General features: G+C 42.6%; 1 protein-coding gene across 1 annotated transcript; it reads right to left on the minus strand.

Annotated features, from left to right (window-relative positions):
* Positions 1 to 1081: 1081 nt before the first annotated feature.
* Positions 1082 to 9584, minus strand: trhrb (thyrotropin-releasing hormone receptor b). Its single transcript, XM_075449949.1, has 2 exons — positions 8185 to 9584; positions 1082 to 3183 (listed from the first exon to the last, which is right to left on the minus strand). Exons 1-2 carry the CDS (start codon positions 8968 to 8970, stop codon positions 2758 to 2760), a joined length of 1212 nt encoding a protein of 403 aa, XP_075306064.1. The 5' UTR covers positions 8971 to 9584; the 3' UTR covers positions 1082 to 2757.
* Positions 9585 to 17528: the final 7944 nt, after the last annotated feature.

Genomic DNA, 17528 nt, shown 5'->3' on the forward strand with positions numbered 1-17528 from the left:
TGTTAGCACTGACTCCTTATGTTAGCACTGACCCCTGATGTTAGCGCTGACTCCTTATGTTAGCACTGACACCTAATGTTAGCACTGACTCCTTATGTTAGCACTGACTCCTTATGTTAGCACTGACCCCTTATGTTAGCACTGACTGCTTATGTTAGCACAAACCTCTGATGTTAGCACTGACGTTGTTAGCTTAAATCAGCTACGTAATTGTTCTCATTTTGGTAGTTTTTAATTCAGAAAATACTCACTTAAGCAACCACACCCACCATTTTATCATCCTGATTTCTGTCTTGAATCAGACTGACATAACTCCAGCTGGGCCAGTTAGCGTTAAAATGACCAACTGTGACGTTACGTCACTGACGTAGGACCCGAGTCATTTCTTTTTGACCTCAGCCCAAACGTTTGCCCTGATGGTCGAGAGTCTGTGTGTGTTACATTCTGTAGGTTGCTCTGTGTTTTTGATTCGTCATTTTTCTGTTTCTACATCGAAATAGATCATTTGCTGATTTGAGTCCTGTTTAATGTTTACATGCAGGAGTTATCTGAACCTCAAACACATCATCTGGATGTTTTATTGAGCTTTCAAAGGATTATTTGTCTGATTTCAGTCAGACCAACATGTTTAAATGCATGTTGAAAGTCTTCTTTTGGTCGGACTAACACAATAATTAATTTTTTTCCAGTGAATGTGCTGAATGACTGGGATTTAAAGAGCACTATTCACATGCATGGATTTACACATATGTACATTTCTGCCTGTGCACACGCACGGTTTTATGTTGCAGCCTCATTCATGAGTTCTGTTTTTGTCTTTTTCGCGCCCCGCAGCAGGACTCAGAATTAAATGTTCTTCATAAAGATGTGTGTTTTGTCCATTGAGCAGAATGGTGTCTGCTTTAATGTAGGACCATGGTTTTTTCTTTAACTTTTCCAACATGTTTTACGTGTTAAAAAGCAACAAAACAGCGACTGAATCCTAAGAAATCAAAGATAAGTTCAGTTAAAACTGGGGCTGGGCGAGTTAACTCATTATTATCGCGTTAACTCGTTAATTATTTAACACCGATAAACATTTTATTTTGTAAAATTCTGTTGCTCACAGGCTTTTATTTAGTAAAAGTCTGTTGCTCACAGGCTTTTATTTTGTAAAAGTCTGGTGCTCACAGGCTTTTTATTTTGTAAATTTCTGTTGCTGTCTGCTGTGGAACCAGAAAAGAAAGTAATCGGCGGATCCACCAAACATGGAGAAGGGTACGGAACTTTTACTCGGCCATTTTCATTTTAAAGTTCTTCCAGACAGCGGAGTCGACAGAACCAAAGTCTTCTGTAAACACTGCCAAGTTGAATTGTCTTCTCAGCGTAGTAGTTCCAGTCTAAAATATCACTTAAAGGCAAAACACACAACTGATAGCAGCAAGTCATTCAAGGAAACAGACAGTGGAGCGAGGCTTCTACATAAAAACTACAGAAAGATGCTGATGTTAAAAGTGTGTTTGCACAACAAATGTTATGGCACTTTCATTCATATGGCAGCACATTTAAAATAAAACTAAATGCTAAAAGCTATACACTACTTTTGGATTCATTTTTGGATTTTGCGTACAAATGCGATTAATTAGATTTATATTTTTAATCGTTGCCCAGCCCTAGTTAAAACATCAGTGCAAGGGTTAGGACAGTCGACCCGTTTCTGTGATTCAAACGTCCTCGGTCGACAGTTTGATGAAATATGGCAACACTGAGCTTCGTGCTCCTGCCTGTAATTTAAGCCTCTGTTGACATCTTGTAAACATCTTAGCATGCACTGTGCGCCTTATTAGAAGCAAATGAACACGTAACAGATTTCCTGACGTAAAGTTCTCTGTGTGCTTCTGCCTGTGCACGCTTGTCCTGGAGAAAAAACGTTTAATCGCCCGCAGCTCGGCCTGCTGGGATTCTCAAAGGCCGGGCTCAAGGTCACGTTCATGACTGTTTGCTCAGGGAAGGTTCGTATGTGACTCGCTCTTCCATGAACTAGCATGAGGGGAGCAGTGATGCTATATAACCCAATAACCCATCCTGACTTCAAACGGTGAATGAGTGAGTGAATTCCACACTTGAAGCCAGTCGTTACTCTTTTCCCGTGTCTTTTGCCTCTAGCATCCTTTGCTTTAGCTTTATCTTTAGCTTTAGCATCCTTTGCTTTAGCTTTATCTTTAGCTTTAGCATCCTTTGCTTTAGCCTTAGCTTTAAGATCCTTTGCTTTAGCTTTAGCTTTAACATCCTTTGCTTTAGCTTTAGCTTTAACATCCTTTGCTTTAGCTTTAGCTTTAACATCCTTTGCTGTGAAGCGTCACTGATTTGTACGTTTAGGTTAAAATGGATGCACAGCCTCACAGGGTTCTGGATCCCTCGGCGCCGTGCTGAGCCTCCCTAAACGAGTCTGTTCTGTGTTTGACATATTTAATGTGGGAAAGGTGTTCTTGTTGACTCGGACACCTTATGTAATGTGGGCAGGTCTAAGATGTGATAACAGCCGTGTGATGAGAGTGCTTTACTGTCTTTACAATGTCCGGGATCATCAGCCAGAGCCGGTCTTTACACACCGCTGGCTGCGATCTGTGTTTACATCCCTCGCTGCCGCAGCTTTGAAAAGGTCAGCAGGCACTCAGGAAACAATATTCCCACTTTAGAGACTCCATTAAGCAACACTTTTAGGGTCTTTAATCCCCGACTGACCTTCAGAATCATCTCTGTGGCCTGAAACCAACCTCAGGCGTCGCTGAAGTTTACCTTCCCGTAGCCACAGGGGTCTGAGAACATCATCTTCTGATCCGACAGCAGCTCGTCGGTGACCGTCAGCTCCTCCAGCTCCGTTGTGAAGTGATCCGTGCTCTCCACCAGCGAGGTGTCCTTTACGGCGCTGTAGGTGAGGGCCACGCTGTAGGTGGCGGGTTTATCCGAGCCCTTCCCCCCGCAGCGGCATATCTTGCGGAACGCGGCGCGGAACTTCTGAGACATGGCGTTGTAGATGACCGGGTTGATGGCGCTGTTGAGGTAGATGCAGATCCTGCAGAAAAGCAGGAACCAGTTCTCCAGATAGGCCTTGTCCAGGAAGGAGTTCACCACCACCAGGGTGCGGTACGGCATCCACAGCACAGCGAAGAGGATCACCACCACGGCCAGCATCTTGGTCACCTGCGAGAAGGAAAAAAAGCCAGAAAAATGCTGTGATAAAACTCTCAGTGGGAACAGCGTCAGCTGAGTCAATACCCCAACCAGTAAATAAGAACAAACTGTACGAGCCGAACGCTGCAAATGTTTGCTTTCTGAAGTCATTTTCTGATAAAACCTCCAGAAAGAGGCGACCATTTGTAATCCTGCCTGTTTTTCAACAGTCTCAGTTTGATTTTATTCACGTGTCACAGATGGGACCACACTGGAAAAAAATCAAAGTCTCACCAAGTATATTTGTCTCATTTCTAGTCCAAATATCTCATTACACTTAATATAAGACACAACTGCCTAACAAGTACCATTTCAGCCAGATATAGGGACTTGTTTGAAGACAATACATCTGGAATATCTTGTTTAATGAAAAAAGTCTTGAAAACAAATTGTTTTGAGTCATATTTCACATGAAACAAGCTTTTTTTGACATTTGAAGAGGTTTTTAAGCTAATTTCAAGATCACTTTTAACTCAAAAGTCCTAAATATCACATCTTATTTCAAGAAATCTTGACAAGCCAATTTTCACTAGTTCCATTGGCAGATTTTTTTTGCTTATTTCAAGCAAAAACGTCTCGTATTTATTGTTTTTTTACTTATTTTTGGAGGGACATTTTTTCCAGTGCAAAGTTGAGTGTTTGCTAAATCGCTGCTTTTATACTTATATTCATGCAAAAGGAGATCAAATGAGATTTCAATATTTTTAGGTAAATTAGTATAAATGTTCTTTATTTCTACAGCCCTTTACAGACAATCCTTACGGTGTACCAAAGTGCTTTACAGCAGGTAATAAATAAAGAAAAGAAGAAGTAAAAACTAATAAAAACAAATAAAGAACAGTGAAAGCATGAAATATAACAAAATCAAATAAGATAAAATAAGATAAAAGTGTCATCATGCTACTGGGTATTAAAGCCATCCTAAATAAGTAGGTTTTTAGCCTAGATGTGAAGAGGCCCAGGTCAGAAATAAGACGCAGCTGGACGGGGGGCTTATTCCAGAGCCTGGGGGCAGCTTTGGGAAAAGGCTCGGTCACCCCAGGGTTTGTATTCTGACCTGGGCACTTCCAGCAGAAACTGATCTGTTGACCTCAGAGCTCTACCAGGACTGTTAAAAGCTCAGATAAATACGATGGGGCGAGGCCGTTAAGAGCTTTAAAAACAAACATTTAAAAGTTTAAAATAAGTTCTATAAAGGACAGGAAGCCAATGGAAGGAGTTAAGAACAGGAGTGATGAGCACACGTCTGTTGGTGTTGGTTAAAAGACGGGCAGCAGCGTTCTGCACCAGCTGAAGGCGACTGAGAGAAGACTGGGAGACGCAGACATAAAGAGCATTGCAATAGTCTGACCTTGAACTTGTCAGGGCATGCACTGGAAAAAATGCCCCTCCAAAAATAAGTTAAAAAAAACAACAAATAAAAGACGTTTTTGCTTGAAATAAGCAAAAAAAATCTGCCAATGGAACTAGTGAAAATCAGCTTGTCAAGATTTCTTGAAATAAAATGTGATATTTAGGACTTTTGAGATAAAAGTGATCTTGAAATTAGCTTAAAAACCTCTTCAAATATCAAAAAAAGCTTGTTTCATGTGAAATATGACTCAAAACAATTTGTTTTCAAGACTTTTTTCATTAAACAAGATATTCCAGATGTATTGTCTTCAAACAAGTCCCTATATCTGGCTGAAATGGTACTTGTTAGGGAGTTGTGTCTTATATTAAGTGTAATGAGATATTTTGACTAGAAATGAGACAAATATACTTGGTAAGGCTTTGATTTTTTTCCAGTATGGATGGCTTTCTCAAGGTCATGACGGCTTAAAAACATTTTAACTTTGGCCAGGAGACGTAGCTGGAAACAACTAGTCCTGACGACATTGTTAATTTGTTTGTCCGACCTCAGATCAAAGGTCAAAGGTAGTTGTAGAAGCTAAGCCAATGCTTTAAGCTACTGAGGTGTTTCGCTTGTTAAACCTAATTGACGCGCTTGGACCAAACCATCATGGATGAATGAGTACCCTGTTTCCTTTGAGTTTATACAAACAACTCCGTTTATTTGCCTCATGATTCCATCCGTACGGAGCACAAATGATGCTGCACAGCGGTCAAAAACTGTTTTGTTGTCCGGAAACACCTGACGAGCCCCCAACATACATACAATGTATATAGGCTGACCCGCCAATCACAATCCGACAACAATTAGACAACAATTAACAAATCTGCTCTTACAGAACTAAACCATTTTTATTTGGTACGAGTTCATAGTGAAACTGCCATAATTATCACAGAGTGATTTAAATACTAAATCTGTACAAACTCCTCCTCAAACCTCATTCCAACAATCAGCAGCCAAGAGCTCCTCTAATCAGCTGCCAGGCACTCTGAAAATGAAAATAACTGATGCCCACCAGTTAAAAGACGGCTGTTAGAAGAAATCTAAGTATTTTCAGGCAGCTGCGTCCTCAGTTTACCGTGTAACTACCAAACAGCAGCTTCAACAGGACCAGGTGAGGTCGAGGTAAAGTCTGGAAGAGGACCGTTCATCATTAAATAAAGACGATGAAGCTCCGGTTTGACAGGAAACGAGCTCCAAGAGTTTGATTGATGTGTGGAGGAAACAAACAGCTTTTAATAAGGAAGGAGGGGAGGGCGTTCGTCTGCTCAGAGGCCTGATTGAACTCTGAGCCCTGATCTTTGGAAAGTGAGAACAAAGTAGAAAAGTGTCCAAACTAACCAGGGTTAGGAGTTCCCGTCACAGGACAACTACCGTACAAAATGTTCATATAATATTTAGGGCTGGGCAACGATTAAAGTGTTTAATCTAATTAATCACATGATTTCCCTGATTAATCACGATTAATCGCATTTGTACGCAAATCCAAAAATGAACCCAAAAGTATTCATATAGCTTTTAGCATTTAGCTTTATTTTAAATGTGCTGCCATATGAATGAAAGTGCCATAACATTTGTTGTGCAAACACACTTTTAACATCAGCATCTTTCTGTAGTTTTTATGTAGAAGCCTCGCTCCACTGTCTGTTTCCTTGAATGACTTGCTGCTATCAGTTGTGTGTTTTGCCTTTAAGTGATATTTTAGACTGGAACTACTACGCTGAGAAGACAATTCAACTTGGCAGTGTTTACAGATGACTTTGGTTCTGTCGACTCCGCCGTCTGGAAGAACTTTAAAATGAAAATGGCAGAGTAAAAGTTCCGTACCCTTCTCCGTGTTTGGTGGATCCGCCGATTACTTTCTTTTCCGGTTCCGCAGCAGACAGCAACAGACTTTTACAAAATAAAAGGCTGTGAGCAACAGACTTTTACAAAATAAAAGCTTGTGAGCAACAAATTTTTACAAAATAAAAACCTGTGAGCAACAGACTTTTACAAAATAAAAGCCTGTGAGCAACAGACTTTTACAGAATAAAAGCCAGTGAGCGACAGATTTTTACAAAATAAAAGCTTGTGAGCAACAGACTTTTACAATAATAAAATAAATAATAAAACAGGGGTGGTCCATTGAGTGGTGGGTTGAGCAGGCGCCCCATGTACAGAGGCTATAGTCCTCGCTGCAGCTGGCCCCGGTTCGAGTCTCACATCGGACGGCCCTGTGCTGCGTGTTGTTCCCCCTCTCTCTGCCCCCTTTTTTTTTTTCCATTTTTTTTTTAAGTAAAATTTTTTTTTAATTCGGCGTTAAGTAATTGAGTTTACGCGATAATAACGAGTTAACTCGCCCGGCCCTAATAATATTCATATTCTCACTATTTCAAACCCCAGATTGGGACATTGCTACATTTTAGTGATGTGCACAGACAGTCTGACCGCAAAACACGATAGTAACGAGAATTTAATCTAATAACTTGTGTCCACAGACATATTCCTGCTGTGTAACAACTCTGTAGAGTAACACGGTTTGTTGCGTCACATTTAATACGTTCAGCATTTGGAGGCTGGAGGGGATGGAAGTGGTGGCCAAGTCGGAGACGGGAGCTCGTGCCCCACCCTGAGTGCTTTGTGTCTTCACGTAACTTTAATCTGAAATGTTCCTTAGATGACTTGGTTAGGGTTAGGAAAACAACACAACTGACTGTATTAATGATTACTGGCTGCTGCGTTCTGCCCCCTGAACACAAAATGTGCTGCAAACAAAAAACAAACAATAGTTTTTATGAATATAACAATTCTACCAGGGACTGAGCCGAATATCTGGTTGCAGCATCATCAACTTCAATAAATTATTCCGGGAGTTTGTTTAAATGTGACGAATACGCAGCAGATATTTAATACAAGTCAATACAGAGTTTAATTCCTAAATAAAGAGAGAGGAGAATTCTTTCTAATTATCTCATGGAGCCACATTTTTGTTTGGTTTGCTCAAACATTTTTAAGCTGGTTTATTAATATCAGAGGCCCTGAGATTCAAAGCACAGCAACAAACACGGAAAAACATTTCTGAAAACACAAAATGGAAAAACCTCTGATGTTTTTTCAGTTTAGTTGTTTTCTCAAAGTTTTGTTGTGTTTTCTGCTCTAAAAATGATCTTTTTCCCCAAGATTTCAGAAAACTGAACATGTTAAAAATGCTGTTTTCTAACATTTTTACTGTGTTTTCAGTTTAGTTGTTTTCTCAAAGTTTTGTTGTGTTTTCTGGTCTACAAACATGTTAAAAATGCTGTTTTCTAACATTTTGACTGTGTTTTCCTTTCTTTTTTTGTTAATTTTCTGAAAGACTTTTGGCCATTAGTACAAATATCCTTTCAGGTAAAACACTGAAGTCTTTCCAGGAAGATTAGTTTCATTTCAACATCATTTTAGTTGATAAAGTGTTTGCTTTTTTCTTATTTGTTTGCATGCTTTAAGCTCCTGATTGGCTTCCTTCTTTGTATGAAGATAAGCAACACTTTGACGCGCAGCGCGACCGGACCGCGGCAGCAGCAGCGCGTCCGGTCACCTTCCCCGGGTTCGCTCACCTGTCTGCGGGACGTCGCGGTGGAGCTGGAGTGGCGGGAGTTTTTGCAGCTGGTGCGCTTGTTGGCGTTGTGGCAGTTGAGTCCGTTCTTCTTCTTCTTGTCTTTGGGGTCGGAGGGCAGCGGGTTGAGGAAGAGGATCCTGGCGATGAGTCCGTACAGAACCGCGGAGAGCAGCAGCGGCAGCACGAAGAAGACCCCGAAGTCGAAAAAATAGATGGGCAGGTAAAGCTTGCGGGGAACTCTGTAGCCGCAGGTGATGATGGTGATGTTGTCGTACACCAGCTCCTGGATGTCTGACAGGTAGAACCACATGACGCAGTAAATCGAAGTGAAAGCCCAAACGAACAAGATGATCTTCTTCGCTCTGGACAAAGTGCACAGAAACTGGGCTTTGATCGGGTGGCAGATGGCGATGTATCTCTCTATGGTGAAGGCAGTGATGGAGCAGGAGGAGGCGTTGATCCCGAGGTACTGGAAGTAGGTGATGGAGAGGCACCCGTAGTGGCCAAACACCCAGCCGACAAAGATACCTTCGGAGACAGCCGGCAGACCGGCCGCCGTCAGAACCATCAGATCCGCCACAGCCAAGCTGACCAGGTAGCAGTTGGTGGGAGTCCTCATGTGTTTGGTGGTGAGCACCACCAGGATGACCATGATGTTTCCAACGATTCCCAACGCACAAATCAGGAGAAGCAGCAAACTGCTTATCACTTTGTAGTGGATGCTGTAGTCCACCCAAGTGCCCAAAGTCTGGTTCAACTCCGGAGGGGATGTGAAGTTCTCCATCTTCTTTGATCAGCTAAATATATATATATTCATATATATTTATATATATGTATATATATATTTACACACAGCACCAAGCGGTCCCGACGCACCAGACCCGCTTTACGCGCGGCACAAGCGAGCAATCTCCCAGCTTCCAGCGACTGGAAATGTGTGCGCTGAGCTCAAATAAGTGAGATTGAAAGAAGTGGAATTTCTCACGTTAAACGACCCCACAGTGACGGCTGAGGCGCTCGGACTCGGGGCGTAAATCCGCGGACGTGCGGCGCGTAAAGAGGGATGAGCTGCGTCCTTCCTGCCGGAACAAACTGCGTCCGTCTCACAGATGGCGGTCTGGTTTTGAGCCGTCCTCCTGGCTCTCGCTCTCTTTACGCGTGCGAGGAGATTAGCCCATCACATTTTACAAACCAGACCTCCCCCCATCAACACGAGCAGCTGCTCCAACGCCAAAATACATGCGCACGTTTAATATCACTCACAAACGGGCTTCAGGAATCAGCCCAGCGGCGGCTCAGCAGGCTGCCGCGTTCGCGCAGCCGGTGGAAAATAGAATGAGCAGCAGTCACTGAAATGGAGCTAATCTGTATCTGCCTGCACCGCTGCAGGCGGAGGATTGGACAGTTCTTCCATTAGGAATGGAGCATATGGTTTGGAGCACTTTTTCCAGTAAGACGTGTCATGAATTATTCCAGGATCATTTGATGAAGTGTGCGTTTTGACTGCTGTGTTTCTCACCGGCTTCCGATGTATGAAAGTCTGGCATCAGTGAGGCAAATGTGAGCTCCGGAGTTTCCATCAGTGCTCCCTTAACCCTTCAGAACAGTATTGAATTATTCAGATAAACGTTTTTTCTTTTAATCCCAGAGCAATGTTTCGTTGATTCATCGAGAATAAAAGTGATTTAATGGGGAAGCCCCTCAGATGTTTCCATGCTGAACATAAATTAGACCAACTGGTATTTGAATTATCTCTGATTATAAAGTTAAAAAGAACAATTTATTTTTAACAACAAAATGCTTCACACAGATAAGAATAAAAAGAAACTTCTAATAGTGATAAAGAACATGAAATGAGATGATAGAAATAAAATGCGAGAACACAAGACTCATGAGACACAATTAAACTAAAGACGGTTTAAACAAATGAGTCCTAAGCTGCCTCTTAAAGTTGTTCACATTGTTTAGGGGCAACAAATATCAGAAGCACATTCTGCTGAGTCTGCTCGATCAGAGGACCTCCAGAAAACTGGAGCGAATTTATCTATTTCCATGTTGATCCAGTGTTAAAGGGATAGTTCGCCTCTTTTGACATGAAGCTTCTCTCCCTTCGTATCACTGCCTGCTGTGTAGACCGTGCAGACCGAAGTGCAGACCGAAGTGCAGACCGAGCAGTCCCCTGCTTCCGAGCAGCAAACACCGTAACAGGCAGGGCCGTCGGCAGGCGGCAGCAGGCAGTGATACGAAGGGAGAGAAAATAGGGCCAAGAGATTGTGAGGTCTGACTTTTTCCTGGAGAACGATTTTGTGATGCAAATGTATTACTCTGTTGAACGCATATTGTTTTGAGAAGCAAAACGCTTTATTTTTTAAACCCCAGCCAACTAGCTGGACTACCTTCATCAACGCCAAAACGAGGCTGGAACTCGGCTCACAGGACACAGCAGGGGGTAAGAAAATGTTCATAAATGATGTTGCTGATATGGGATGTCATACAGCTTCATGTCAAAAGAGGCGAACTATCCCTTTAAACATCTGTCCATAGAACCCAGATGAGCCAAAGATTCGTTGTTGGCACAAAAACATCGTTTTCTGATGCATGAGTGAGATTTTCCACCAGACTGAGCTGAATATTTGGTTGCAGCATCATTTGTTGATTTATTTCTTCTTCTTAATCTTTATTTTTTCTGAGAAGCTGATAATGAAGAACTTAATAAAGTTACTTCAGGACTCCTTATATAAAAAAAACAACATGTGCTGCTACATTCAATCATTTAAATCATGTCAAGAGTTTCAATTTTAAATAAGAGAAGGGATCATTATTTCTAATGAAAATCCTGTTAATGAGACATTTTTTCACCAGTTTTTAAGCTTTTTTTTTTTAGTTCTTTAGATTCAAACACAAACTACGGTGGCCCTGAGGTGCAAAACACAACATTTCACGTGCTGATCCTGTTCATAAAAATGCAAAACATGACGAAAAAAGAGTTTTAGACTTTCTTTTTTACCCTTGAGCGAAAACCAGCTGGAGCAGAAACAACCAGCTCAGTTTTTTCTGCGTTAAGCTGAAGAAAGTTGTCAGTCATCCAATATTTTATGGATTGTTTGCAGCTCAGAAGGACACCTCACCGGGCTTTAACCAGACTGAATTCCATTTGTATAACAGTGATAGGATGCACCTTTAAAAGTATATATATATGTAAACACGTATATCACCGACAGCAGTGGGCCCAGAACAGAACCTTGGGGAACACCCGAGGACACAGACGATGATGTAAAACCAGTAACATTTACTGCAGCCTGGTCTTATTGCACCAGTTATTTGGCATGTTATTACAATGCTTTTTTATACTTTTATTATTTTGCCCTAACCTAACCATTTCATGTGGTATGCAGTACAAAAAGAAGAGACCCTCCACCTTTCCGTAGCCCAACCAGAACCATTTCTCTCCTCCAGAGAGATATGAGAGCAGCTTCAGAGCAGTTCTTGAAGCCCAGTCCTTGAGCCTTGAAAATTATCTTTTCTTTCCAAGATTTCAGAAAACTGAACATGTTAAAAATGCTATTTTCCAACATTTTTACTGTGTTTTCCTTTCTTTTTTTTAAATTCTCTGAAAGACTTTTAGCCACTAGTACAAATATCCTTTCAGGTAAAACACTGAAGTATTTCCAGGAAGAGTAGTTTAATTTCAACATCGTTTTAGTTGATAAAGTGTTTGCTTTTTTCTTATTTGTTTGCATGTTTTAAGCTCCTGATTGGCTTCCTTCTTTGTGGGCCCAGAACAGAATCTTGGGGAACACCCGAGGACACAGACGATGATGTAAAACCAGTAACATTTACTGCAGCCTGGTCTTATTGCACACCAGTTATTTGGCATGTTATTACAATGCTTTTTTATACTTTTGCTTGTCATTTGACGTCACTCCCTGTTCTTTTGCCCTAACCTAACCATTTCATGTGTTATGCAGTACGATAAGAAGAGACCCTCCACCTTACCGTAGTCCAGTCCTTGAGCCTGTAAAACATCGTAGCAGCAGCAGGACAGAACAGTCTCCTGCATCAACAGGTCATTAAAAACTCTGAGAAAGGTAATTTCGGGTGAGTGCTTACATTGGAAACCCAACAGAGGTGTTAAAAAAGTGTTTTTCACTCCTCTAAGACATCAATAAGCTGATGAAGGGTAACTTAAGTCGGAAATAGGCCTGTGATGCCGCGGCAGGGAAAGGTTTGAGGTTGAACGGCAGCTTGTTTGAAATAGACGAGAACATAACCAGATATCAAAGAGTTATTGATTATTAATGCGACAAATGGACCTACTTAATCAGTCTGTTCAGATCTTGTGGTAAAATGGGAGAAAATCTTCCAAGGATTAAAGGTTTGGGAAGATCAAGCTATTGAATAACGTTCAATAGATAAGACTGTAAAATACTTGGCTCTGACACCCTTAACCATGTCATTAAAAGCTATTAGAATGAACTTTTTAACCATGTTGATTTCCACAAAAGTTTAGTTTCATGTCAGTGCGAAACAATCGAGATTTTTATTTTGACTGATATCTTTTGCCTTTTTTTCTTAGTATTTTAACCTCTTTTACCTTCAATCTGCTGCTGCTCCTCCGTTCGTGAACTTTTTATGAATAAACCAACGATGGCAACCGAATGTTCTTCTTTTCATGAATATTTGATCTTGTCTCTGAATTTGCAGCTGCTTTAAAAAAACTGAATTATTGTAATTCACAGGGCATGTTAATGCCTCCCTGTGTTATATCCGCAGAGGTGCCCTTTGCAGAGTGATACAAAAAACACCCAAAATGAGCTGCGGAAAAGGTGTAAAATGACTATAAAGATTAAAAAATACATCATGAACAATATGAGATAAAAAAAAAAAAAAAACACACAACTGCTACAAATAGATTTAAAAAAAAAGGCAGATGAGACGTAAAATGAGCATGATGAGGTGCACAATTACGTGAGGAACAAAGTGAACAAAACAACCCATTTAAGGATCAGAATTACCACAAAGAGACACAAAACAGCTACAAACAGATGTAATCTCAGCCGGGGCCTTTCTACCACAGCTTCCTCCCACAGACCCAAAAACATGCATGTTAGGTTAACCGGTGATTCTAAACTATGTGGATGGTCGTTTGTCTCCGTACTGGTTCCCAGTGATGGACTGGTAACATGTCCCGGGTGTAAAGTGACCCTCATTAGGCTGCAGTCCCCAATGAATCGTATATGGAAAATGGATGGAAGGACCCACACATCCATAAGCACATGATTACAAAAACATAGAAACAAGACGAGCTGACAGATTTAACTATAAAAGACAAATAAAAAAGTGGAAAAAAAGACAAAAAGAACACATTAAAACAGGCATGCCATTTAAAATGATTTAATTCTGTATAATTTTCCATTGATATGAATGAAGTTTTTTTAACAAAATCAGGAAGTTAAACCTAAAAAATTCTTAAGCCTAAAACCTCAATAAAGATGGATAAAATGACCAAAACGTCAGAAAAACAAACATCATTTAGAAATGCAAAAGAACTCCATCAGGTAACTTCAGCAGGAACATTCATTTTTATTGTTTATCAAACAAAGTAAAATCTGTCACGTGTGACATCTGTCACACCGTGGTGTGGTCAAGTGGGTTTTTTGTCTCGTCTCCATGTCATGTCTTGTCACTTCCTGTTTTATTTTGAAAGATTAACTCCCCTCTCGTTTCAGGTCACTTGCCCTTCCTCTTGTGTTCCAGTCTGATTGTCACATGAGTGATTCCACCTGTTCCCCGTTAACCCTGTGTGTATAAGAGTCGGCGTCTCCCCTTGTCTTGTGCCAGTGTGTCGTATCTGTTGTCCCCAACGTGCTTCACTCTCGCCTTTGAAAACCATAGTCCATGTACCAGGCCATAGTTTTGACCATTTCCTCGCTAAGAGAGTTTTTGTTTTTGGATAACTTTTGTAAGCTAATCTTGTTAAAGCATAATTTAAGTTTGATACCATTTGTGCTTTTTCCTGGTAGTGGAGTGATCTTTTGTTTTGAATAAGGTTTCATACTCTAGTGTCTCCTATTTTTACAGGAGACGTTCTTTGTTTTCCTCCAAAGCAGGAGTGATTTTCAGTTCAAAGTTTAATAGTCTTTGTTTTTTCCTCCATAGTGGAGTGATTATTATTTTGATAAATTTTCATAGATATACTTTTCTCATTTTGGGAGAAGTATATATATTTATTGATAACTTATATAGTCCATTTTGTTCTCTCTTGGAGAGTTTTTGGACAACCTTGTTCCTCCTAAATAAAGCTTCGGAATAACATCACCTGCTCCTGTGCCCTGCATTTCTCTGGGTGTGACAACATCAGGCTGGTTGTTTAGTCAGTATCACCACATCTGCATCAGCACATCTGCATCACCACGTCAGCATCACCACGTCAGCATCATCACATCTGCATAACCACGTCAGCATCACCACATCTGCATCACCAAGTCAGCATCACCAAGTCAGCATCACCACATCTGCATCACCAAGTCAGCATCACCACATCTGCAATCACCACATCTGCATCACCACGTCAGCATCATCACATCTGCAATCACCACGTCAGCATCATCACATCTGCATCACCACATCTGCATCTCCACGTCAGCATCACCACATCTGCATCACCACATCTGCATCTCCACGTCAGCATCACCACATCTGCATCACCAAGTCAGCATCACCAAGTCAGCATCACCACATCTGCAATCACCACGTCAGCATCACCACATCTGCATCTCCACGTCAGCATCACCACATCTGCATCACCAAGTCAGCATCACCAAGTCAGCATCACCACATCTGCAATCACCACGTCAGCATCATCACATCTGCATCTCCACGTCAGCATCATCACATCTGCATCTCCACGTCAGCATCATTACATCTGCATCTTCACATCTGCATCAGCACATCTGCATCACCACGTCAGCATCACCACATCTGCATCGCCACATCTGCATCTCCACGTCAGCATCGCCACATCTGCACCTCCACGTCAGCATCATCACATCTGCATCGCCACATCTGCATCTCCACGTCAGCATCGCCACATCTGCACCTCCACGTCAGCATCATCACATCTGCATCTCCACGTCAGCATCACCACATCTGCAATCACCACATCTGCATCTCCACGTCAGCATCACCACATCTGCATCTCCACGTCAGCATCATCACATCTGCATCGCCACATCTGCATCTCCACGTCAGCATCATCACATCTGCATCTCCACGTCAGCATCATCACATCTGCATCACCACATCTGCATCACCACATCAGCATCACCACATCTGCATCACCACATCTGCAATCACCACGTCAGCATCATCACATCTGCATCACCACATCTGCATCTCCACGTCAGCATCACCACATCTGCATCTCCACGTCTGCATCACCACATCTGCATCACCAAGTCAGCATCACCACATCTGCAATCACCACGTCAGCATCATCACATCTGCATCTCCACGTCAGCATCATCACATCTGCATCTCCACGTCAGCATCATTACATCTGCATCTTCACATCTGCATCAGCACATCTGCATCACCACGTCAGCATCACCACATCTGCATCGCCACATCTGCATCTCCACGTCAGCATCGCCACATCTGCACCTCCACGTCAGCATCATCACATCTGCATCGCCACATCTGCATCTCCACGTCAGCATCGCCACATCTGCACCTCCACGTCAGCATCATCACATCTGCATCTCCACGTCAGCATCACCACATCTGCAATCACCACATCTGCATCTCCACGTCAGCATCACCACATCTGCATCTCCACGTCAGCATCATCACATCTGCATCGCCACATCTGCATCTCCACGTCAGCATCATCACATCTGCATCTCCACGTCAGCATCATCACATCTGCATCACCACATCTGCATCACCACATCAGCATCACCACATCTGCATCACCACATCTGCAATCACCACGTCAGCATCATCACATCTGCATCACCACATCTGCATCTCCACGTCAGCATCACCACATCTGCATCTCCACGTCTGCATCACCACATCTGCATCACCAAGTCAGCATCACCACATCTGCATCTCCACGTCTGCATCACCACATCTGCATCACCACATCAGCATCACCACATCTGCATCACCAAGTCAGCATCACCACATCTGCAATCACCACGTCAGCATCATCACATCTGCATCACCACATCTGCATCTCCACGTCAGCATCACCACATCTGCATCTCCACGTCTGCATCACCACATCTGCATCTCCACGTCAGCATCACCACATCTGCATCTCCACGTCAGCATCACCAAGTCAGCATCATCACATCTGCATCTCCACGTCAGCATCACCACATCTGCATCTCCACGTCAGCATCACCACATCTGCATCACCAAGTCAGCATCATCACATCTGCATCACCACATCTGCATCTCCACGTCAGCATCACCACATCTGCATCTCCACGTCAGCATCATCACATCTGCATCGCCACATCTGCATCTCCACGTCAGCATCGCCACATCTGCATCTCCACGTCAGCATCACCACATCTGCACCTCCACGTCAGCATCATCACGTCAGCATCACCACATCTGCATCTCCACGTCAGCATCATCACATCTGCACCTCCACGTCAGCATCATCACGTCAGCATCACCACATCTGCATCACCACATCTGCATCACCACATCAGCATCACCACATCTGCATCACCAAGTCAGCATCACCACATCTGCAATCACCACGTCAGCATCATCACATCTGCATCACCACATCTGCATCTCCACGTCAGCATCACCACATCTGCATCTCCACGTCTGCATCACCACATCTGCATCACCAAGTCAGCATCACCACATCTGCATCACCACATCAGCATCACCACATCTGCATCACCAAGTCAGCATCACCACATCTGCAATCACCACGTCAGCATCATCACATCTGCATCACCACATCAGCATCACCACATCTGCATCACCAAGTCAGCATCACCACATCTGCATCACCACATCAGCATCACCACATCTGCATCACCAAGTCAGCATCACCACATCTGCAATCACCACGTCAGCATCATCACATCTGCATCACCACATCTGCATCTCCACGTCAGCATCACCACATCTGCATCTCCACGTCTGCATCACCACATCTGCATCACCAAGTCAGCATCATCACATCTGCATCACCACATCTGCATCTCCACGTCAGCATCACCACATCTGCATCACCACATCAGCATCACCACATCTGCATCACCAAGTCAGCATCACCACATCTGCAATCACCACGTCAGCATCATCACA

Source organism: Odontesthes bonariensis, chromosome 18 (genome assembly GCF_027942865.1).
Source record: "Odontesthes bonariensis isolate fOdoBon6 chromosome 18, fOdoBon6.hap1, whole genome shotgun sequence".
In the NCBI taxonomy this organism is placed as follows: domain Eukaryota; kingdom Metazoa; phylum Chordata; class Actinopteri; order Atheriniformes; family Atherinopsidae; genus Odontesthes; species Odontesthes bonariensis.